The 23725-nt window shown below is 34.3% G+C and overlaps 2 protein-coding genes across 2 annotated transcripts; both read left to right on the forward strand.

Annotated features, from left to right (window-relative positions):
* The first annotated feature begins 6452 nt into the window (after positions 1-6452).
* On the forward strand, positions 6453-10455 carry LOC120277166 (probable protein phosphatase 2C 66). The gene is made up of 5 exons (XM_039283918.1): positions 6453-6809; positions 7728-8108; positions 8333-8450; positions 8689-8912; positions 9555-10455. The coding sequence occupies exons 1-5, from the start codon at positions 6492-6494 to the stop codon at positions 10137-10139; spliced, it is 1626 nt and encodes a 541-aa protein (XP_039139852.1). The 5' UTR covers positions 6453-6491; the 3' UTR covers positions 10140-10455.
* Positions 10456-15132: 4677 nt separating this feature from the next.
* Positions 15133-18408, forward strand: LOC120277167 (pre-mRNA-splicing factor CWC25 homolog). The gene is made up of 4 exons (XM_039283919.1): positions 15133-15446; positions 15535-15667; positions 16849-17010; positions 17200-18408. The coding sequence occupies exons 1-4, from the start codon at positions 15259-15261 to the stop codon at positions 18202-18204; spliced, it is 1488 nt and encodes a 495-aa protein (XP_039139853.1). The 5' UTR covers positions 15133-15258; the 3' UTR covers positions 18205-18408.
* Positions 18409-23725: the final 5317 nt, after the last annotated feature.

Genomic DNA, 23725 nt, shown 5'->3' on the forward strand with positions numbered 1-23725 from the left:
GGCATTGAACCTCCTAATCAATACTTCACCAAGATTAAATTTGGCCATATTAGAAAATGATAATTATAAAAAAAAAATCGCTTTTTTATGTGCTTTTAAGTAGTTATTTATCCCAAACAAATTCGTCATTATGTAACTACGAATAGAACCATTTATTGATATGCTAAGTTGCTAACTATTAAATATATATATATATTAATACCAATAAGTCCAACTAAAGGACAGCATGAATTTTGACAACACGGAGAGTTTCATACATCAAAGAAAAGACTAAAGAAAAAGGCAATGACGACATCCTTTTGATATGATTAACAATATATAATTCGTATAATTTGCATTAATAATGATATCCCAACCTAATTAGCTAACATAATTTTATAATGGTTTCTTGAATGTTACTTATTACTTATTAGACATTGACGCATTCTTTTTTATGCCTTAAGTTCAACTCAATTATTTATTAATGAATTACTTAAATTTCATTTTTTTTAAATTATATTTTATGCATTAAGACTGGTATACATATATAACATATTTACTCAAATATAATAAAAAAATTTATAACTTTGATGTCATCATGCAAAAAGTCCACTTTTGTTGTATGTTGTGATTATTAAATTGAATCAAAGTACAGCCCAACTCTAGCCTTTCTTCAATTTATTATTATTTTTTTTTTACAAATTGATGACAATTAACTAGTTTAAAAAAAAAATTAAGAATACACATTGTAATGGGGTAAGCTCAACAAATACTTATACTCTTAATTTATATGGTTTTAGTGTTTGATTTTGAGTTATTTTTAAAACAAATATTTCACGTAATGTATCTAGTGGCAACAAATCATAAGGTTGTTTACTTTCTTCCACTTTCAATTCTTACACTCTCTTATTTATTAAATTAGTAAGCTTTTTTTAAGATATGATTTTGTTGGTAGTGAATATGTTACTTTGAGAAGCAAAAGAGGAAAAAAAAACATTAAATAAAGAACACAAAAGAATTTATGTGGATCGATTTGACCCATAAATGAAGAGCATTTCTATTTATTTGAGAATTGGTACAAAAAAAGAAATGAAACACCTTCAAACAGCAGTTAAATATATATATATATATAGTAAAAAATTTACCGATTTAAATCTATTTGAATTATATTATGAAAATAGATTAATCCTAATTTCATAAAAAAATTTCCCTCTAATCAAATTCCAAAAAAAAAAAGAGTTGGATTACTAATCAAATTGAATCATAAAATAATCCCAAGAGTATAACAGAATCAAATGATGGTTTAATATTTGTAATTATCTTTTATGTCTAGAGTAAAACTAATTGTTTTTAGATCTTTCTTCATAAAATAAATTGATTATTTAATATAAAACTAATAAATATACGGAAAACTATTAAAAACACCATTATCTTAAAACTGTTCTTGGTTTTAAAAAATGTTAAAAATATCAAACTATTTATAACTTTTCTAATGATTTAGAATATTAAAGATATTGAAATTGGCGTTCTGGGAACAGTTCAAGTTAACAAATGATTCAATATTTTTAAACCCCAGAAATTTAATTTAAATTTTTTGTGTAAATTATATAAAAAAATCACCTATTCTTCTATTACAACTATATGAAAAATATCAAATTTATTAAAAATTGAGGTCATGTGAGTGAACTACTGAACTGTTATATCCCTCTATAAAGCATCAGAAGCCACTAGCCATGCTGCACATACTAACAATGAATAAACCACATTTATTTATAAAAATTTTAAAAACTTTCAACTACTACACGTGTGCTTTGCAACGAATCTTTTAGGTATAATACCCTAATTGGTTCCTCTATTTTTCTCTCTCCTCCATTTTGGTCCCTCTACTCAGAAATGCTCCCGACTAGTCTCTCTATTTTTGAAAATGTGCACACTTAATTAAAAATGCTCTCAACTAGTCCCTCTATTTTTAAAAATAACCTAACTAGAGAGACTAAGTAAACACATTTTTAAAAGTAGAGGGACTAGTTTGGAGCATTTCTAACTAAGTAGACACATTTTCAAAAGTAAAGAGACTAGTCGGGAGCATTTTTGAGTAGAAGGACTAAAAAAAAAAGAGAGAAAAGTACAGAGACTATTTTGGTGATTATACCAATCTTTTAATGGCTATTTGCCTGTTTTGCAATGTGGAGATGGAATCTACAAATTCACTTGTTCCTCAATTGTTTGTTTGTTTTTTTTTCCCTTTCCTAAAGTTTGGATCATTATTGTCAAATTTTCAATTATTTTAACCCTCAAAATAATCTCAAAAGAACTTGGGCTTCTTGAAGACAGTTGTGTGACATCAATCTTCAAAAGTTCAGAAATTTATTCATAAGAACAATTTGTTGGACTGTATGACTTGAAAGAAATAATCGTTTATTTTTTTTACATACTCTGCACTTCTTATTCAATCAATTATTCCTAAAATCAATTACAAATTTTTTGAGCTCATGAGGAAATAAAGCCAAATTGGAAGAATTGGGCCTATTGTTCAAGAGAAGCATAAATTTTTTTGGGGTCTTCAACTACTACCTTAGAAGGTTAATTTGCCAACCCAGATTACTTGGGATTCTATTGCAACTACTAATAAATTGTTATCTTTTTTCTAATTATGGGTCTGTTCTTACCTTTTTCTTCTTGTTAATAAAATATCATTCATCCACATTCAAAGGAAAAAATAAAAGAAAGGTAGAATTAAGAGCCATGTGATGTGATATCATCTTTGTATATATTGTGCGTGTATATATATAACTAAAGCCAACAACAATGCTCAAAACTTTAGATAGTTGCTTATTTTGACCTCTAAATTTTAAAAATATTTATTTTAATTTGTAGATTTAATGAAAATAATGATTTTGGATGCTGAAGTGGGTGATTGGGATAATACGACAGTTGACATGTATATATTGTTTTTTGAATGACAATTACATTATTTTAAAATTATATATATATATATATATATATATATATATATATTTAGATAAAGACATCAATCACTCTTTCATTTTTTTCATATATAAAATGAATTAAGCTTAAAGAATATTTATGGTTTATTTTTTAAAAACATATAATAATTTCAAAGCATGAATTACTATTAAAATTTTAATATATACTATACATTTAAAAAATGATGGGATGGTAAAATATTATCATAACCAATACAATTGGTTCAAGTAATGATAGATAGTTAAATTGCTAAAACAAATGATTTCAAGTTTAAATATTTATATAAAAAAAAAAATCAAACACATGCCCTAAAAATCTTTTTCTTTATAAACTTTCAATACTTATAACAACATCTAATTATCTCTGAACTAAAATGTGTATATTAAAACATAAAAGAATAATTAATATTATAAGTATAATTATAATAAGAGCGTCATTTATTATGAAAACACTTTTTATTCTGTTTAATATTAATTAATTAAAAATTATATATAATTTAATGCCTCATTTTGACAAGATGGCTGATATGGCAAATTGATAAGGAACTAAATATATAGGACCCTTAAATAGTGTTCATTAAGTGTGGTGGCCTTTGTGAAAGGTTGCCAATGCATGTGAAAATGGAGACAATGGATGGCAACACAATGAGTTGTTGTTGTGGTCGATTTGTACCTCTACTTATTGATGAGACAAACATGCCATTAGCTTCCCTCCACAAAACTAAAGAACCCATCAACCCCACCATATGATAAAATCCCCCTATGCAAAATATGCTTATCCCCTTATTCTCCATTTTTCTTTCCATTTTTCGATCACTAGAATAATAATAAATCAATCAACTCTTGGTCTATTAGTTAGTGAAGAGCGGGATTTAAATCTTTGAGAGCGTTGAAAGATTAACTTTATAAATATGAATGGTTCTAACATGATTTATTTTTATTTTTTTTTTATAAATGTGACAAAGCACTGCTAGGGATGTGTGTATGACCCAAGAATTAAATATCTAGTCTTTGCATCTTCGTTTGGTAATGACAAATCCACACCCACAATTAGGGGGGATCCATTTGTTGGGACGCAGTGGTTAACCTGGTCCATAGTCCCACATCGCTTGTGAGAGCCAATCTCCCTAGCCTTATATATCCTAAGCCAATCATTCCCTCTAATTGCAGTTATGGAGAAGTTAGGGTGGTTGGTCCCTGTATTAACACCATTATCATCACTTTGTCTAGCGATACTTTAATTTGGGGCTTTTTGAATGTACTATATCAATACCTTTTCACAAGTAGGGCCAATGCCACTAAATTATGAACTCTTTGACAATTTATCTATATTTTATAAAATAATAATAATAATAATAATAATAACTGTAATATATTGATATCGGTGATAAAGTTTCATTATTATATTTGTCACTTTTCTAATTTAGCAAATCATTTTCTTTTCATTATCCCGTTGGTTGGTTGAGAAGTATTTGTTGCATTGAATTGAAGAAATTTGTATATATACTATATATATTTATATGTATTTGCATATGTACCCTCATACAATACCTATATATCTGCATACTTGCATATATTTATCAAGAGGCAGGTGAAGTTTTTTTAGAAAAATAAAATATTATTTTAGCTGTCACCTTTTGGTGGAGTTTCATTGGGAAAAAAAATACAACATAATAATAAATAAGTATTTGTATACCGGTACTTTTTAAAAAACAATTAATTTTTCACTATGCATATATTTATACAAAAATTGGTATTTTATGAATTTTTATTTGTAAATCTAATTTTAATGATGAGAGTTAGCCTAACTTTTATATGCATATGATAAATCTTCATCTTTCTAGTTGATATGAGACTAATTTTGTATTCCCATTATTATATCTTACAACATAGCTCTTGCACCTGTGAATCTAACAGGGCCTTAGCTTAACCTGTGCCCCTAATCCAGCCACGACGCTCGGTTAAAGTGACCTTGAGGAACCCAACCGCAGACCATGCAATACTCACCAAGTCATCCTTGACAAAAAGCCCATGTCTTTCTATCCACATTAGGCTAGATTTCAATAAATACACCAATAATGTATAAAAACTGAATCTACATCCCCAAAAGACCAATTTGATGGTAAGGGTTTGCCCAACTTTTATATACACATGATAACTCCTCCTCCTCCTTCTAAGCTGATATATAATTAATTATAGGCTAACACTGTTATGTCTTGTAACACTATACAAGCGAATTTCATTTACATCTATCATATTTTACTAGTATATGGTCCAATCAATCTACTTACTACAAATTCGACATCACATTTTATTTTATTATATATTTATAGCTCCCTAAGTTATAATAGCCTGCACTCTTTTGCAGTGGTATATACATAACAAGTTAAGTTTTACAAAAATATATACACGATAAAAATATTTAAGGGGTGTATTTGTAAAAATAAAACTTTAATTTACTACTATATTTGTTTTGAAAGTTCAAAATGAACAGTTCTTACTAAAAAGAAAACAAAAACAATGAATGAATAAAAGTTTGACTAAACCATATCAAGTTCAACTTTCTTTGTCACCATTGTTGTTTTTCAATAAGTAGTTTCAATTTTATATATCATCATGTTTGATTCATCTTGTCGAAAATTATATTAAATCATAAAATATCTTCTTAAAAATAATTATTTGAAAAAAATGTATGTAAAGGAAAGCAGCAACTCCCAATAATGAAGTTTAATGTAATTTTAAGAAAGTGTAGTGTTTTTATGCAAAACCTCAAAAATAAAATAAAATTAAATAAAAATAAAAATAAAAATAAAAATAAAATAAAAATAAAAATAAAAATAAAAGGAACTTTTCATCCCCTCCCTCTCAAGTCAAATAGGACGACCTTTTTCCATAAATAAATCTTTTTCACTTTAATGGAAAAAGAATACTTGGACTTGAAACATAGAACCATCCAAAATGTAGCTTAATTAATTCATTATTTAATCCTAAATAAAAAAAATAAAAAATAAAATTAATAATCAATGCATCATATCCACAATAGCAATCTTGAGAACCATTGGTTGTGGATAAATGAAAATTTTCAAATATATATATATACACACCCTTCAATGTTTGCAATTGCATATATATCCTTGCAAATTTAGTGATATTATTTTATGTACAATTTGAGATATTCATAGGGATATGTTAAAAAAATATTAGAAATTTAGGGTTATTAATGCAATTATGAGCTTTATACTTAATATTTAGGTTTGGGAAGTTGCCCATTCAATTAAGTTAATTTATAAGGGTATTAATACAAGAAAACTTTTTATAATGTTCATTCATTTGACGGTTTCAACTTTAATAGTAACGTAAATATAGCAAGAAACCCCCTGGAATTATAACTATTTATAATTTAAACAGATTATTTTCACAAACACCCTTCATTAGATAAAAAATCTCATATCCATCTTTTCTTTATTTATGCCCAACCACCTGAAATTCTCCAAATCTCTCTCTTTCTCTCTCTCTCTCGCTGACATGGGTGCCTGCCTCTCTACACAGTCTCCGGCGGCGGCGGCCGCCGGAACGCCACCGGACGGAGTGGCCTCATCCCGTTGTGTCTTTGGCTCCAAGGAGGAGAAGAGGAGGAAGCTGAAGCAGAAAAGAGAGAAAGAAAATGGAGGCTTGTTTGAGAGGAGATTGGTGGCTGGTTCCGGTGTAGGTCGAGAAATGTCGGAGGAGGAGCTCCATGATACGCCGGGGAGGATGTTCCTTAACGGGGCTAGTGAGGTCGCTTGCTTGTTTACACAGCAGGGGAAGAAGGGAACCAATCAGGATGCTATGATTGTCTGGGAGGTATCGGTTCCTTTTGTTTTTGGGAAAGTTGTTTGCTTTCATGATAAGAAGATGTTTCTCTGAGTGGGATGAATGGATTTGATGTTTTTGCATCTTTAGATATGTTCCATTGAGTTTTTATTTTTATTTTTTGTTTTTTTTTTCAGTCAGTTGGTTGATTTGCTAGGCTAATGGTGTTTAATGTTTGGAAGGTTTGCTAGTTGTCATGGTTACTCTTGTTTGATTGGACTAGAATGCTTAGCAGTTAAAGTAAATGGAGAAATCTTGTTTTTTTTTTTTTTTCCTTTTTTCAAACAGTAATGACAGTTTAATTTTTAGTACTTTTTTTGGAGAATCATTTGTTGAAATCTTTTTAATCCATTGTTTGTTTGTTTTTTGATAAATTTCTTCAATGTTCGGAAAGTTGCCTTTGGGGAAGTGGAGGAATTAGTTGATACTTTTCCAGGATTCTTATTGCGCTTGATTTGTAGGTGTAATTGCATTTGTATTTTATTATGCTGGTTCATTGTGTGTAAAACTTCCTTTTTTGTTATGGATAAAGTTTTTGAAGCCTTTGCTATTTGTTGTTCTTAAGTATGATTTCCTTGCTTAGATAACATCTCACTCCCTATTGAAAGGAATTTCGTTGCTATATGTTGTGATGAAATCAATTGATTGCTTCTTCACCCTTGTTATTATTATTATTATTATTATTTTTCGTTATTTATTTGTGCTAGATTTCATGATATGTATTGCTTGGCTTTTCTCTTACTATGCTTCTATCATTGCTGTATGACGGCATCCTTGAAGAAAATATTTTGAAGTATTCTATTGAGAACCATTCATTACATTACATGAACAATTGTCAAGTTTATTTTCAGTTTTCATTCCTGTTTTTTTACCCCTTTTTTGGTTCAAGAGGAAAATTTTTGCATACAGAATTTTGCTTCAAGAAGTGACACCATCTTCTGTGGAGTTTTTGATGGCCATGGTCCATTTGGTCATATGGTAGCAAAGAAGGTCAGAGATTCACTTCCACTCAAGTTGTGTGAACAATGGAGAGCTAATAGCAGCAGCATCAACAGCCCTCAACAAAATGGCAGTGCACATGGAAGTATGAATTCTGTTCAAATAGCATCTATTGATGATCAATGGGGTGAATCTTTTGATGTTGATGAGAACGGAAAGCTACCTGAGGCATTTTCGTCGCTCAAACAGTCTTTCTTAAAGGCTTTTAAGTTAATGGATATAGAACTAAAACTTCACCCATCAATTGACTGTTTTTGCAGTGGGACTACTGCTGTTACTGTATTGAAGCAGGTACTTTGTTACGTTATTAGTGTTTAAAAGCTTAACATCGGAAGTTGGATTAGGAGAAATTGAACTTGGTTTTGCATTATTCAGTTAATTGTTTAAAATAGCTTGTTTGATTCCTCACTGAGTCTACACAATGGATGAATTCTGCCTCTAGGAAAGTTCTAAGTTGGTTTTTCTCCTCCAATATATGTGGCCTGTTATACTTTGTGCATTTTATTTTGCATCAGGGTCACAATCTTGTCATTGGAAATGTTGGAGACTCAAGAGCAGTAATGGGCACACGAGACAAAGACAACAAATTGGTTCCTGTGCAATTGACTGTTGATTTGAAGCCCAACCTTCCCAGTATGTTGTTTTTTATGAAAAAAATACTTCTCTATGTTGCCATTTCATTTTTGTTCTTAAAGATATCATCTGCCAGATAACATCAATTTGGTAATTTTCACAACCTTGCTTTTAAAAATCTCTCAAGGAGTAACCTATGCATTTAGCTGTGAAAAATGATTTACTTGCACAGTAGAGGAATAAACTTGTATTTTGCCATGTCGGATGTTTGACCTTTATAATAATTGATTTTTTTCAGGAGAAGCTGCTAGAATTCAGCAATGCAGAGGAAGAGTGTTTGCCTTGCAGGATGAACCAGAAGTTGCTCGTGTGTGGTTGCCGAACAATGACTCACCTGGATTGGCCATGGCTAGGGCATTTGGAGATTTCTGCCTAAAAGATTATGGGTTAATTTCAGTTCCTGATATTTCATATCGGGAACTCACCGAAAAAGATGAATTTGTGGTTCTTGCAACTGACGGGGTACCTTCTAGTCTTCTGCATTTATCTACCATCTATTGTTATAAGTAGTTGTTAACCTTCGATTTTACTTAGACTTGAGGAGATCCTGTTACAAATGCTATCATGAAAATTTTGGTTATCAACATTCTGAGTTTCATATCCAATCAGAACTTAATTTGCAAGTATCCATGTGTGTTTTTCGACTTAGTAAATTACAAAGTTTACCACTCCGTATGAAAAGTTGTAAGATAGAACACCTTGGTATGAACTGAAAATCTAGTAGTGTGTGATCATGTACAGTCAGTTGAGCTCTCTTGTGCCATATTCGTCTCTCTTAGGACTATTAGGCTTATTACCAAAAAGAGTTGTGGGCCTTGTGGCAAGATGAAAATATTATGCAACACTGTTTAAAACTTATGATCAGCTTATATAGGCTGCTTTACATATTCTTGACAGGAACACTTTCAATTTTCAATTTCTGTTTTTTACTTCTGAAACAAGCGCAAATAAATTAGTGAGCTTTTTACTCTAGGCAATGCTGGTGGTAATCTCCTTGTTGCAAGGGGCTTCATTTCTGTTGACAATTTCTGTTGAAACTGCAGTAAAACTTGTCCATGAATTAAAACGTTTTGAAGTTCATGATAAGAGTGGTTATTATCACAGATATGGGACGTTCTTTCAAACAAAGATGTGGTGGATATAGTGTCTGCAGCACCGAGCCGTTCAACTGCTGCCAGAGCTCTTGTAGATTGTGCTGTCCGGACCTGGAGACTCAAATTCCCCACATCAAAAATTGATGACTGCGCCACTGTGGTTCTGTTCTTAGATGTGCCCTTCTCATCAGACCAACCAGAGGGATGTACCTCTGAAAATCCACAGATAGATTCAGCTCCAGCAGATTCATCGATCTCGAGCTTGACAAAAGAAGAAACATCCAATGAGGAAGATGTTCAAGTATCAGTCACTAGCGAAGCTAATGCATCTGCTTCCACATTAGGAAATCCACAAAATGCTTGCAACACCAATGAGATCATGCCGGAACCTAAGGAGCCAAAGTTAGAAAAGGCTCCTGATCGGTGCCAATCCACACGCAGCCTTGCTGATTGCATATCTACTGCAGAAGAGGAAGAATGGACTGCTCTTGAAGGTGTCACCAGAGTAAACTCTCTGCTAAACCTCCCGAGATTCCTAGTGAGTGACGATAAATCTCCAAACCGGAAGACTCCAAAATGGAAGAAGTGGTTATAGATAGCCACAAGCACATTCAAGATTCATCCATTCTGTATAAATTCGAAGCTGCAGTTGAAAATCTTGCTTCTCTTTCTGATGGCCATTCTTCTTGTTTTGTTTGTTTATTGTTTAAGTTAATGTTGTTCTTGTGCCTGTAGAGATCCATTTGGAAAACTTTCTTTGATTTTGTAGGCTTTTTGTTCCCTGAAGTGTTAGCTTCTCAGGTGTCTCAGCGTATTATGTATAAATTGTTTTGTTTTGTTCCAAAAGCTGCCTGTGAAATTGTTCTTAAATCTCTTAATTGTAAGGAATACTGTTCTATCTAGTTATTTAATTCTTGATATATTATTTTCTAATATTCATGATATAATCATGTTCAACTTGATTGCTTGGTTTTTTTGTGTGTGTGTAACATTAGTCAATATAATGAGTTTTTGCTTTTTCACATTTGCTTATATATAAATTTTTTGAGTTAGATGAAGGATGACTAAAATTTAACCATAAGGGAAATGGGTTGAAACGAATTCTTTTATTTCCTTAAAATTGTCTCTTAATATCAACATATACGTAAAAAGAAAAATTCATTGAAGAAAAGGCAAGTTTTTTTTTTTTAAATTTCATCCGTTTTACTAAGAAACTTAACATCATTTTATTCATCAATAAAATGCATATAAAACAAATATGCTTTTAATCAAATAAAATACAAACATGTTTTCGAAAAATAAACAAGAATGTTCCTTATGTGTTTAAAATAATAATAATAATAATATTTTTTTTTTGAAAATAAATAGAATTTTTTTTAAAATCAAAATTTAATAGCCTTTGAATAAAAGTTCAATAGTATCTTTTTAAAAAAAAGAAAGGCGGAAAAAAAACAAACCCAAAAGCATGAAAAGAAGTTCCTTGGTTATAAGGTTCTGAATGGTTATTTGACGAGATGGCTCTAAAACCATTTTATTTTTTAATTTGCAGTACATATATAAAAAACAAAGTGAAAATTATCACAAAAACACCCTAACTTTGCAATAGGCACAAAACACCCCCTAACTTTGTGTATCTCTAAAAACATTTTTTTTTTAAACTCAATGATTTTCAAACCCCTAAAGGTTGTAACCGGCGTTAACAGACTTAATTTTGAATTTTATGAACAAAATTACCCTTTGCATGGGAAGTTGTGGCAGTGCTATCATGTTTCCATTTGAGAGGAAGTGGGGGGTTATTTTTTTTTGGATAATTCCTAGAGACAGCCATTACTAGCGCCAGTTATATATTTTTTTTCCTCTCTTTTTGCCTCTTCAGCTTTTCTTTTCGCGTGGGCATCCTTGTCTCGAAGTTCTTCTTCACTTTCCACCATTGTCTCGAAGAAGAATTCTCGCTCAAGTATTCGGCATTTCATTAGTTTGCAGCGTGAGATATTGAGCCGAGGTGGACGCCGTTGAAGAAGTTGTGTTTATGGTTTTTTTTATAAACGATTATGTTAGAAAAAGAGATTTTCAAATTAATGGAACGATATGCATGGGTGCAAGCGACGTACAAGTGGCTGATGGAGGACGTCCCACAAGCGGCCGCTCGAGTGCAAGCGAGATGCGTTGGGAAGAAAGCAAGCTACGATATAATCCATATTGTCATCGTTCGAAGGAAAGGAGACAATAAAACATGAGTCTCTGTTTAAATTTCAAACTTTTATGTTTAAAAAATGTGATTTAGTGTTTAAACTATTGATTCACTGTTTAAATATTTTGGATATCGTTTAAACACATATGTAAACCGTTTAAATATTTTGAGTTAACTGTTTAAAAATATTTGTTATTGTTTAAATTAAATGCTTTCACTGACATTGTGTTGAAGATAGATATTTTTCCAAAACCTACGAGAGACACAGAGACTCCATCAAGAGAACACTTGAGCAGCTTGTTCAGCAGAGGGGAGAAGAAGAAAATTTTGTCAAGCTCATGATGGTGTACCTCATGGGTGCAATTCTCTTCCCAAACACGGCCTGCTCGGTTCCGAACTGGATAGTTGACTATGTCGATGACCTATCTACCATGGGACGATATGCATGGGCGCAAGCGACGCACAAGTGGCTGATGGAGAATATCCCACAAACAGCCGCTCGAGTGCAAGCAAGATGCGCCGGGAAGAAAGCAAGTGACGATAGAAGCCATATTGTCATCGTTTGAAGGAAAGGAGGCAATAAATCATGAGTTTCTGTTTAAATTTTAAACTTTTATGTTTAAAAATGTGATGTAGTGTTTAAACTATAGGTTCATTGTTTAAATATTTTGGATATCGTTTAAACACATATGTAAACCATTTAAATATTTTTGAGTTAACTGTTTAAAAATATTTGTTATTATTTAAATTGAATGCACCCTCGACGCCGTTCACTTAATGACACCCCCTCCCTCGACAGCAATATCCCTTTTATTCATGACAGTGATACCCAAAGGCAAAAACAAGGAAGTGTCGACTGCGCCGTCTATGTCATGCGGTTTATCGAACAACTACTCAACGGTGAAAAGCTACGGCTACTGCAAGTGGACGTCCTTTACTGGTGCTTAAAATATGTTACCCCTATACTTAAGGAAGGGAGCGCAGTCGACATCACTGAAAAAGGGATTCCTTGACCAGGGTGAAAAAAGATTAATATGTAGTTATGTAAAATAGAATTACCGTGTAAATAACATTGTATCTCATATAAATATAATTGATGTTGTTTAAATATCATTTTCATTGTTTAATTTCTAAGTTTCTATATTTAAACAACATTGTCTCCCTGTTTAAACATCATTGTTTTTGGTTTAAATACCGTTGTCTCTGTTTAAATAATAAGCGTTTTTGTTTAACTTTTTGTTTATTTACAATACCGTTATTGTTTCTCAAAATGTTTAAGTAAAACGTTAAGAGAGAATGTCTTTGTTTAAATATCAAAAGTTGACACTCAAATAAGTTTGTTTCATTTAAAATATTTGTTCATTTACAATGCCTAGTCAGACCTTGGACACTTGCGACTTGATCCTCTTTCGTCTATTAAGATCATCAACACAATGACCAATATGAAGATTTCGGCTTTCCTCAACAAGCATCTCTACCTTCGAATGTATGTCCAGGCATAAGTAGGTCTCCATTTGTTCTCTTGATCATGGCGGTTGCATAACATCCGCATCAACTTGAACCTGTACAACGTAGAACACGAACACTTAAACAAGGTTAAATAAAGACACTGATATTTAAATAGAAAAAATTATATTTAAACGATAATATTAGAATTTAAATGAAGAGCTAGATAGTTAAATACAGACAATGATATTTACACAGGAAGGAAAAGCTTTTAAAGGATAAGAACAATTCTGAAGTGATAAATATCAACTCCGTCTTAAAAGATGTGTCATGGTCATCCTCCTCTGGAGAATCCTCTGAAATCAAGGAATAAGTGAAAACTTTCTTTTCCTGATCAAGTCAAAATGCTCGCTTAATTACTTGCCCGTCATCCTCCGTATTCAGGCAATTACGCGGGCTTTCCGACTTGAACAAAAAAAAAAAAGTTTAACTTGTTGTGTGATTGCGGCTAATTGATTATCCAGAAGAGGATGATCATGACACATCCTTTAAGATAGAGTTGATCTAAAAAATGTGGTCTGACTGAAGTGAATATCCTGGATACATGAAGAAGAAACTCATCCGAGAAGAAGCAGAGGAGAAGGAGGAGGAAGAGGGGGTGTCCAGGGAAAGGGGTCTTCGTTCTCATTTATGGTGTGAAGTCCACAAGCCGGTTGACGCTTCAGATCCAAGAAAAAAAAAGGGAAACGCACGAGGAACCGAGCTTGACTGATAACGACGAAGGGGTCTTCCGATATTTATGTTAATTTTAGAAAATTTAATGGCGTCATTAATTCTTGTGCACGGGATACCATAAACTTGCCATCTACAGCCTTATACAAGGGCCAATCCTTGATCTTCTGAATTCCAACGACAACACTTCATATTGATCTGATGAAGAAGGAAGGCATCCCAGGGTCGCCATGGAGTGGGACCGGAGTGCTCGCAGAATCCGAATTCCTTCCAATACTTCAGTTTAAACGAAAAAAAAAACAATATTTTAAGTAGAGACATAAAGTATTTAAATGATAAATTAAAAATTTAAAAGTTACGTCAAATATTCAAAGGTTTAGACAAATATTTAAACAGAGACAAATACATTAAACAGAGAAGGCAATGTTTAAATGGAAACGTAAAATATTTAAACAGAGACGTGTATAGTTAAATAATAATTAATTTATACAACTAGATAAACATAAAATAGAAGAACTTTACAATGAAAGGAACTCGTTTTTAGTAGGATTCGACAATGGCACTTCTGTTGGAAGTCAACCTCGTTAAATTGTGTTGCTTTAATTTGTATTACTCGTTCTCAGTAGGATTTGACAATGGCACTTCACCCTGACACGGGAAACATCGAGACTCCATTGTTCATATTTTTATAAATTGTGTTACTCCCTCCCTCTCGCAAAATGATCAAAGAGAGAGAGAGCAATGAAGAAATTCTCACCTTATCGGAAAACCAACCGAACTCAAATCGAACAAACCAAATGAAAAGAAAAAGATGTGCTCGGCCTTCTAAACTTTGTCTGAAAAGAACAAACAGGAAGGAAAAAAAATTACATAAAGTGCAAAAGATGATGTGATTGGGTAATTTTTTTTCCCACCATTTGCAAAGGCAAAAATGAAAATTCATAAACTTAACCCAGTTGAAGTGACCGGAAGAGGGTAAAAGAAAATTTAAATTAAAACTGAAGGGTTGTCCGGGGTGTGCAAAAGTTGGAAAGGCTGTTTAGAAATTTTTGAAATTCATAACGGATGAACAGTAATTTCCCCATAAAAAAATGGTGCTGAGTTGAATAAAAACCCGGATATTGCTTGATGTCGGATCCAAACCCGAATCCGATAGGACATTATAATCCGAATCCATTATAAGGCGAAACGCGGTAGCTCTTTTTGTTATTCTCACGGGTGGTGACCGCACTCGGTACGTCTCGCCTCCCAAATTCCCAACACCTTCGATTTCGATCTCGAAGGGTAAACCCTAGAACTCGATTTCGATCTCCACTGGTCTCGGATCCCTCTTGAAGCATCAGTAATGGCGCTGAAGTTTTTGAACAAGAAGGGATGGCATACGGGCTCTCTTCGGAACATTGAGAACGTGTGGAAGGCCGAGCAGAAGCATGACGCCGAGCAGAAGAAGCTCGAGGAGCTCCGCAAGCAGATCCAGGAAGAGCGAGAGCGCTCCGAGTTCCGTCTTCTCCAAGAGCAAGCTGGTCTCGTCCCGTGAGTATCGAAATCTCTCTCCTTTTCTTTATTTCTAGGGTTAGGGTTAGGTTTTGACTTTGTTGTTGTTTTGCTTGTTTATTTTCAGGAGTCAGGAAAGGTTGGATTTTTTATATGAGTCAGGTTTGGCCGTCGGGAAGGGAAGCTCGGATTCGGGGTTCAAAGCACTCGAGGGGCCGCCTGCTCCTGCTGCTGCGGCGCCTGAGTCGAGTGGTGCAAAGGTATTGTCTTTTCGAGCTCTTTGATTCTGTGCTTACTTTTGTGTTCCTAAGTCTGTCATGATTTCATTGCTGATTCTCTGATAGTATGAGAAAAAATTGTGTTCTTGATGTGAAGATTTAGTGATTTTTGTATGGAATCACTGGATTTTGCTGGTTTTGTTGTTGTGCTTTTGGATTTGCAATTACTCTAGTTGAGGTGAGATCTTTATAGGGTAAATAATATGAAGGAGCATTATTAAGAGGATGACCAGAGAAGAAATTCGTTTTGGAAATAATGAATTGTGCTTCTTTTCACTATGAAATAGGACCTGGATTAGATGATACTTATTAAGTGCTGTTTAATGAGCTAAGTTTGATCACAGGTTAAACAATGATGGAGGTAAATAAAGAAAATTGTCTGAATGAAGCATCATTGAAAGGTTAACAAGTTTGTCTCCAAAGTTTTAGTTAGTGATTATCATTGTCTAATGTCTATTACATAAGGTGTAGAATGAATGTCTGAGAATTAGCGCCAAAGTTTGAACTTTTGGGCCTTAATTTGCTCTCAATTTTTATTTATTTTTTAATTTTATAATTTTGAGAAGTTTCCGAATTGAGCATGCAGATCCTCACTGTTATAAGATGGGTGCCTTGTGATCTCTGCATCTTTTAGGACTTCTAAAGTTGTGTTTTGTTCCGAAAATGGAGTAGATAATGCTCAATGACAGTTATAATTTCTTGTGGAATTCATTTTGCGCTTGAATACTTTAGAAGAAGGTAAATCAATAAAAAGTTCATTGCCATGTCTGAGAAGTTTTTGTATCAGCTATACCATGTTCCCTTCAATTGGTTATCTTGCACTTGTTATATTCAATTGTTCAATTTGTAAACCATGGAGGTAATATTAGTCAAATACAAATAATCTATTTCGACATTCTTTCTTATTTTGGTGTAGAAATCCAATCTACATGTAGATTGTTTATTACGCTGCTATCATGTAGATTGTTTATTATGCTACTATCATATGCTCTTCTCTTTGGACTTCTTGGTTCACCTGTCTGAGGCCACTGAGCTAAATTTCTAGGTCTTAGTGATTTCCAAAGCTTATTTTTTATATTTTTTTTGTTGTTATGATTCTGGCATATTTTCTTGAATCAATATTTTACTATGTATTCTCATTTCTGGGCTGATTAATGTTTCAGGCAGTTGCTCCAGGGGCTTTATTTGAGGATAAGCCTCAGTCAGCAAATGATGCATGGAGGAAACTTCACTCTGACCCCCTACTTCTCATCAGACAGCGTGAGCAAGAAGCACTTGCTAGGATAAAAAATAATCCCATTCAGATGGCGATGATTCGGAAATCTGTAAGTTTTTATTCTATTATTGCTTGTGTTGTTCTTTTGGTACTTAGCTTGTCATGATTGGTATTACAACTGGTGGAAGAATCATCCAAAGTGTCAAAAAATATATCCTAATTTAAGCTAGTGATCTTGTACTTTATGCTACTACTGTTGCTGAATTTGTTCACCTGAAGTGAATTCTTTGGCCTTCAGGTGGAAACTGAGAAGAAACGGAAGTCGGGGAAGAAAGAGAAACGAGATAAGAAATCACATAAGAAGCATCACCGCAGTGAATCAAGGGGTAAGAAGCACTCTTCTGAAGTCCATTCAGCTTCAGAAGAATCAAGTGAAGATGAGGATGGTAGAGAAAGAAGAGATCGCCCGTCTGAGCGTCACCGTCATTCAAAATCAGACAGGGAGAAACATTCTAAGAGAGTATATTCAGATTCAGAAGACATAAGTGACATTGAGGAAGAGAGAAAAAAGCGGGATCATCCAAAATCTAACCCGCTTCAACATCGTTCTTTGAAGCATGACAAACGTTCGTCCAGAACAAGTTCTGATTTAGGAGGTAGGAGAGAAGAGGAAGATAGAAGAAAGGATAATGACCATTTAAGATATGAGAAGCAATCATCTAAAAGTCAGTCTGAGTTGAAGCACACGATTGATCACGAGGAAGATATAAGAAGAAGATATCAGTCATCTAGAAGCAGGAGTGAAGAGGAAGGCCGAAGAAAGGATTATGACCATTCATCCAAAACCCATCCACACTCGAATTACACAATTGATGAAAAGGAAGATAGAGGAAAGAGACATAAATCAACATATGAGCATCAAAATTCCAAGAATGATCTTGTTAATGAGCCTAGGAAAACCAATATCCAAGAGCAGCGTCGGGGATATGGCTATAACCGGCATCATAGTGCTCCAAAGCTCTCAGAAGAAGAAAGAGCAGCCAGGTTGAGAGAAATGCAACTCGATGCAGAGCTTCATGAGGAGCAAAGGTTCAAGAGGCTGAAGAAGGCGGCAGACGTTGATGCACAAGAGGCTCTCCAGTCAGGCTCATCCGGAGGCAAGAACTTTCTTGACACTGCTCAAAAGAGCATATTCGGAACAGAAAAAGGAGGATGCTCCACCATTGAAGAGAGCGTTCGCCGACGTGCCTTCTACTCTCAAGGCAGTTCCGCAGCAAGTGAAAGCAACGCCTTCCGCCGTTGAGCAAGCCACATTTTCATGCCTACATGCTTTATATACTCTTTATTTGTATATTTGCCTGATATAAGTGTTTGTACTCTGTATTGATCATACCAGCAATGTTTTCTGCTTTTATTCTGTCAAATACTTTGACTATAAGCTCTAGGATGTTTGCATTTGGTGTTTTTTTTCTGAAGTGCAGTCAGAACAGGAGATGATTTTGCTTCAGTGTTACACTAGTTGTTATCTTGAGTTAGTACCTATATATTAAAGTTTTACATTCAAATGACAGATAAAAGAGCTCTGATTCAATTGGTGCCTTCCATCACCGTTTCATCTTGTTGCCTAGAGATCGGTTTTCTCAGATCATGTGCCCAGCACGTGAGTGGGTTCGACTGGTGCCGACATCGAGATCTGTAAGTTATCTTATTAGGGTTTGCGGTGGCTTGTCTTCTTCTATGGTGCTTGTCTTTGGGGTGAAAATGTTCTCCGTTGCCGCCTTCTAGGGCTTTTCTGAGAAGAGGACGGAAGAATCTGATGCCGTTCCTATGCCCTTTCTTGTTCATTTACTGGGCTTTTGGCATGAAATGATTTATGTGATTTTGCTGATGATGCAGATAAGGTCTTCTCGAATTTGGATGGTGCTCCACTGCTACTGTACTGCAGGTGTCTGATCTGCTGGTCCACAATGTCGTAAGTTTCTGCATTTCGATTTTATTGATTTCTTTACCGTCATTGCATTGGTTGTAGCTTCCTTTTTAACTGTTTTTAATTTGGTGGCAGTGCATAGATCTTGTTTTTCATGCTGATAGTGCCAAGTATGTTGAATCTATATTAAGATGGAATTGAGTACGAGTGTTACTGTAAAATTTGCTTGAAGTCATTGTGTTACTAGTTTGTGAACTTGACTTTAAGGGAATGAAATTAGAGAGCATTCTACATTGTATTCATCAGTTTATAGAAACTTGGAGGTCTTTAAGGTCACAACGGGTTAGAATGGTTATCTATTCCCAGTTTGACTTGTAGCTCTGTTTGATATTAGTCGTCTATCATTGTTCCTTGAGAATTTCCTGAGGCATTAATTGTTTTGTACTCTGGATCACATTTAGTCATTAATATGATCAAGAATTCTCCAGATCTCTTGTTGTTTCTTGCCTTCTATATTACTCCCTTGCCTTTGTTATATTTTAATGTGATCATAAACACTTCCAAAGGTTATTCTTCTTTTTGTCAAGATTAAAGAATAAATGTTCTAGCGCACCGTGTTGATGCATTATGGTACATGAAAGACAATCTGCTGAAGCAAAATCTTCCTTGCCCCAGTTGGTGGATATCAATCGAAGTGCCTTTTCATGTTCTTTCAAACCCACCATTTGATATATAGCACAGAAAGATCTTCCAGTAACCATCTTTGAAAGTGTTACGTACTTGACATCTCTTTACTGATACCCTTGAACTCCGGATCTTCATTTTATTCCTTAACCCTTAGCATTCAACAATAACCTAAGGTTAATAAATTTGCCTTTGTTTGTTTTACATTTATGAATGCTTTGTACTTTAAAAAATTTGTTACCAACGAGCTTTTAGTATAGTCTATGAACTTCTTGAATTAGCTTCCTTGGAGTCCATGCTCTTCATGCTTTTAAGCAACGAATACTGAGCATATAATGTTTTACTTTGGGTAGCTATATACAGAAGTTGTTGGATATGCCACAATTTAGTGGAGATGTCAAACAAGCCATGCAGGGCCATGACCCAGTTGTCCTTGCTAGGTTAGTGAGGCATGCTAAACCCAGGGGGTGGCTTTGCACAGCCCAGGCCCATGTGGGCTTGTGCTGTGCCAGACTACACACATGCAGGCTGATTTACTAAAAATATAAAAAAAATTCTAAGTGTCTAGAAATTCTAAAAACAATCACCAAAATATAAGAAAATAGATTAGGTAAAAGAAAAAATCTGATATTTATATTAAGATTTAACCCTCATTCACATAATAAATTATTTTAAATATTAAATTCTAAGAAAATTGAAAATATTGAAAGTTGAACCAGTTTAATATTGTTATTTATTTATTTTAATAAATATGACAAGCGACAAACCCCTGGTCATCGAATTGGGAGGGATTCGAACACTCAAGCTTTGGACTTGGGAGTTTCCACTTTTGAAAAATATGAAAATAAATGTCATTTTATCCAAGAGACAAAAGTACCACCAATGGCCTCTTGGTTTATTGGTATTGATTCCCTTGTGTAAGGTGTTCATGGTCATTTCAGCGAGGATCTTAGATCAAAACCTAAAGCCCATACAAGGTGAGGGCATATATGTTTGTTAAGCTTGCGGTTGTGCCTTACGTTTGTGCATGCCCTTGACTTCCCCTATATGAGGTCACTTGTCACCTATTTGCCAAAAAGGCAAAAAAACCTTAAAAAAATAAGTTTTTAGAATGCCTATTTTTGTAATTTTCTATATTTGAAAAAAAAAAAAGCTTGGAGGGCTGATTTAGTCTTCTGCCAAGAACCAGCTGCAGGTCATGTGCCCCGTGACGGGCCTGGTGCTGCCGTGCCAGCAAGACATGTGGGCCGTTGACCCTGGCATCACAAACATAGGGTTTGGGCTGTGCTTGGTAGGGGTGTTCGTTGTTCAAGTCGGCCGGTTTATTACTAGTCGGAATTCAGCACTATTATATGTATTATGAGTGCATGTAATTGATGAAAACATCAAGTTGGTGTTGATCATATAGCACGTGCATCAGATGAGGGATTGGCTGTGTCTAAATGTTCCTTACTGCATACCTGTTTTTTTTTTTTTTTTTCATAATAATTCACATGAATGTTTTGAAATTTCCTGCTTTATTTTTTGTTTCTGTCATAATATGTTACATGAATGTTCTGAAATTTAGTTTCTTTTGTGTGTTCTTGAGTAAAGTGAGATGAGGTTATTGACATTTTTCTAAGGCCAGTGTCAGCACATCTTTTCGTTACACGTAATGGCGTCAAAATGGTTGATAACAGAATAAATGCTCTTCATCAATGTCTTTGTGGCCACGGAAAGAGGTAGGTAGGCATATGTGACATATGTTGATATTAATCTGTATTGGTTTACATGCGCGACCTTACATTGTTTAGCCTCTTCCTTCAAAGCTTGAGGTTTCTCATTGCGTCAATCCTTTCTTTTCCATCCCAGTGATCTCATGCTCTTATTTCCTTATGTATACTGGGGCATTAATTCATGCATTATATATATATCTATCATATTTGTATGATCTGTCCATCAGGAATCTATATTATTTTTCTAGGTTTATGTGTCACTAGATTGGTTGACCTTGTGACTTAGTTTGAAATATCAATCTTGTATGTGACATTCCTCTTGAAAGTTCATTATTCAGGGAAGTCTCTATAAAATATAGAAGCACTGTACTTCACAGGTGGCAACAGTGAGATAAACGAAGACAAATTTCAGTCTGGCATCATTTCAAGCACCTTACAAGACAACGAATGTGATATAAAAAAAACTAGTTGTTCAGTGAACTTGATACTTAAATACAGGCATCTTCACAATTCAAGGACCCACTACGCCACTATAGCCCTGACTTACATTAATCTTAGGAACAAGCTCAGAGAATGATAGAAGTCAATTTATTTTGCCACTCTGTGATGAAAAAGAAACTGGATGTCTGCAGAACCATGGATGACCTCACTGGTAAGCCTGGCATGAGTTGTGGCATAAAAGGTCCCTCAAATATTAGGTTTCTTTATCTTACCTGTAGACTGGTTGGAATTTTTAGCAAGGATTTTTGAAATAATATTGTAGCAAACATTTAAATTTTGAGCATCAATGGAGATGTGGGAAATTTTTAAATGCAGAGCTTGATAGGATCTATACACCAACAATAAATCAATGACCAGTTCTTCAACTTAGACAACAAAGAAAGCAAAGCTAAATGAAGAGAAGATTGAAAAATGATCATAAGCAAAGTTCACTCACTAATTCATTCAAAGCAACTGAATATAAAGATACATAATGTGAATGCCAGTCAAGCATCTCACAAGATACATGATAATACAACAAACAATAAATAGTAATGATTCAAAGTGAACCATCCAAATAGCATACAAACAACACACAAATATAATAGATCAAAGTTGCCTCTACTGTTCTTCAGACTTTTCAACAGAGACCAGCACTTAATTCCCGCCAATTCTCTGATCAAATACCAACATGCTCCCCTTGATTAGAGCATTCACAAACACCCAGGGCATCCCGAAAATACACAAACTTTTGATATGATAAAGCCTTGGTAAATATATCAGCTAGCTGTTCATTAGTTCCACAATGAATAAGATCAATTTGATCATCTTTCACTAGATCTCTGATGAAGTGATAACGGGTGTCAATATGTTTTGTTCTTCCATGATGTATTGGGTTTCTAGCAATTTGAATGACTGATTTATTGTCACAATGTATCACTGATGCACTGGTTTGCTTCTCATATAAATCATCCATTAATCTTCTCAACCAAACTTCTTCACAGGCCGCAGAAGTGAGTGCAATGTACTCAGCTTCAGTACTAGAAAGTGCAGCAATGGTTTGCTTCTTCGAGCTCCTAGCAATGACAGCTGATCCAAGAGAAAAACACCAGCCTGATGTGCTTCGCCTGTCATCAATGGATCCACCCCAGTCGCTGTCCGAATGGCCTTGCAATTCCAAAGCATCAATTGTTTTATAGAGCAAGCCATAATTCAGAGTGCCTTTCACATACCTGAGTATTCTCTTCAAAGCTCCATAGTGATGAGAAGAAGGAGAGCTCATGAATCGTGACACAGTGGACACAGCAAACATGAGGTCAGGTCTAGTGTGAGTGAGATAGAGCAATCCACCCACAATTCTTCTGTATTTTGTGGAACAGACTTTCTCTGAATCATCATGTAATTGAAGATGCTCATTTGTATTCATTGGAGTTGTAACTGAATTGCAATTTTCCATTCCAAACTTGTTTAATAGATCAACTGCATATTTGTGCTGAGACACAAACAGACCATCACTCAATTTTCTCACCTCTAATCCGAGAATATACTTCAACTCCCCAAGATCAGACATATCAAATGTCTTCATCATCTCCTCCTTGAATTCCTTCAACATTACTTCAGATGAACCCGTATAGACAATGTCATCAACGTATAAACATAACATCAGTATTTCACTGTTTCCTTGCTGCTTTTTATAGACCGTGGGTTCATTTTCACTTCTCTCAAAACCCAAATGCATGAATTGTGCATCAATACGACTATACCATGCTCTGGGGGCCTGACGAAGTCCATAGAGAGCTTTTCTAAGCTTGAACACCTGATTCTCCTTTCCTTCAATGATAAAACCTTCAGGTTGCTCAACAAAGACATCTTCTTTTAGTTCACCATTAAAAAAGGTGGTCTTGACATCCAGTTGAAAGAGCTTCCATCTTCGCTGAGCTCCAATGGCCAGGAAAAGACGTACAGTTTCCATTCGAGCAACGGGAGAGAAGATCTCGTCAAAGTCTTCACCTTCTCGT

Source organism: Dioscorea cayenensis, chromosome 15 (assembly GCF_009730915.1).
Source record: "Dioscorea cayenensis subsp. rotundata cultivar TDr96_F1 chromosome 15, TDr96_F1_v2_PseudoChromosome.rev07_lg8_w22 25.fasta, whole genome shotgun sequence".
Classification (NCBI taxonomy): Eukaryota; Viridiplantae; Streptophyta; class Magnoliopsida; order Dioscoreales; family Dioscoreaceae; genus Dioscorea; species Dioscorea cayenensis.

Excerpts from the sequence above, each read along its gene's own strand:
- LOC120277166 (XM_039283918.1), top strand. The coding sequence starts at position 6,492 with ATGGGTGCCTGCCTCTCTACACAGTCTCCGGCGGCGGCGGCCGCCGGA. Across the intron at positions 6,810-7,727 it reads ATGCTATGATTGTCTGGGAG|AATTTTGCTTCAAGAAGTGA; the intron begins GTATCGGTTCCT and ends TTTTGCATACAG. Across the intron at positions 8,913-9,554 it reads TGGTTCTTGCAACTGACGGG|ATATGGGACGTTCTTTCAAA; the intron begins GTACCTTCTAGT and ends TTATTATCACAG.
- LOC120277167 (XM_039283919.1), top strand. The coding sequence starts at position 15,259 with ATGGCGCTGAAGTTTTTGAACAAGAAGGGATGGCATACGGGCTCTCTT. Across the intron at positions 15,447-15,534 it reads GAGCAAGCTGGTCTCGTCCC|GAGTCAGGAAAGGTTGGATT; the intron begins GTGAGTATCGAA and ends GTTTATTTTCAG. Across the intron at positions 17,011-17,199 it reads TGGCGATGATTCGGAAATCT|GTGGAAACTGAGAAGAAACG; the intron begins GTAAGTTTTTAT and ends TTTGGCCTTCAG.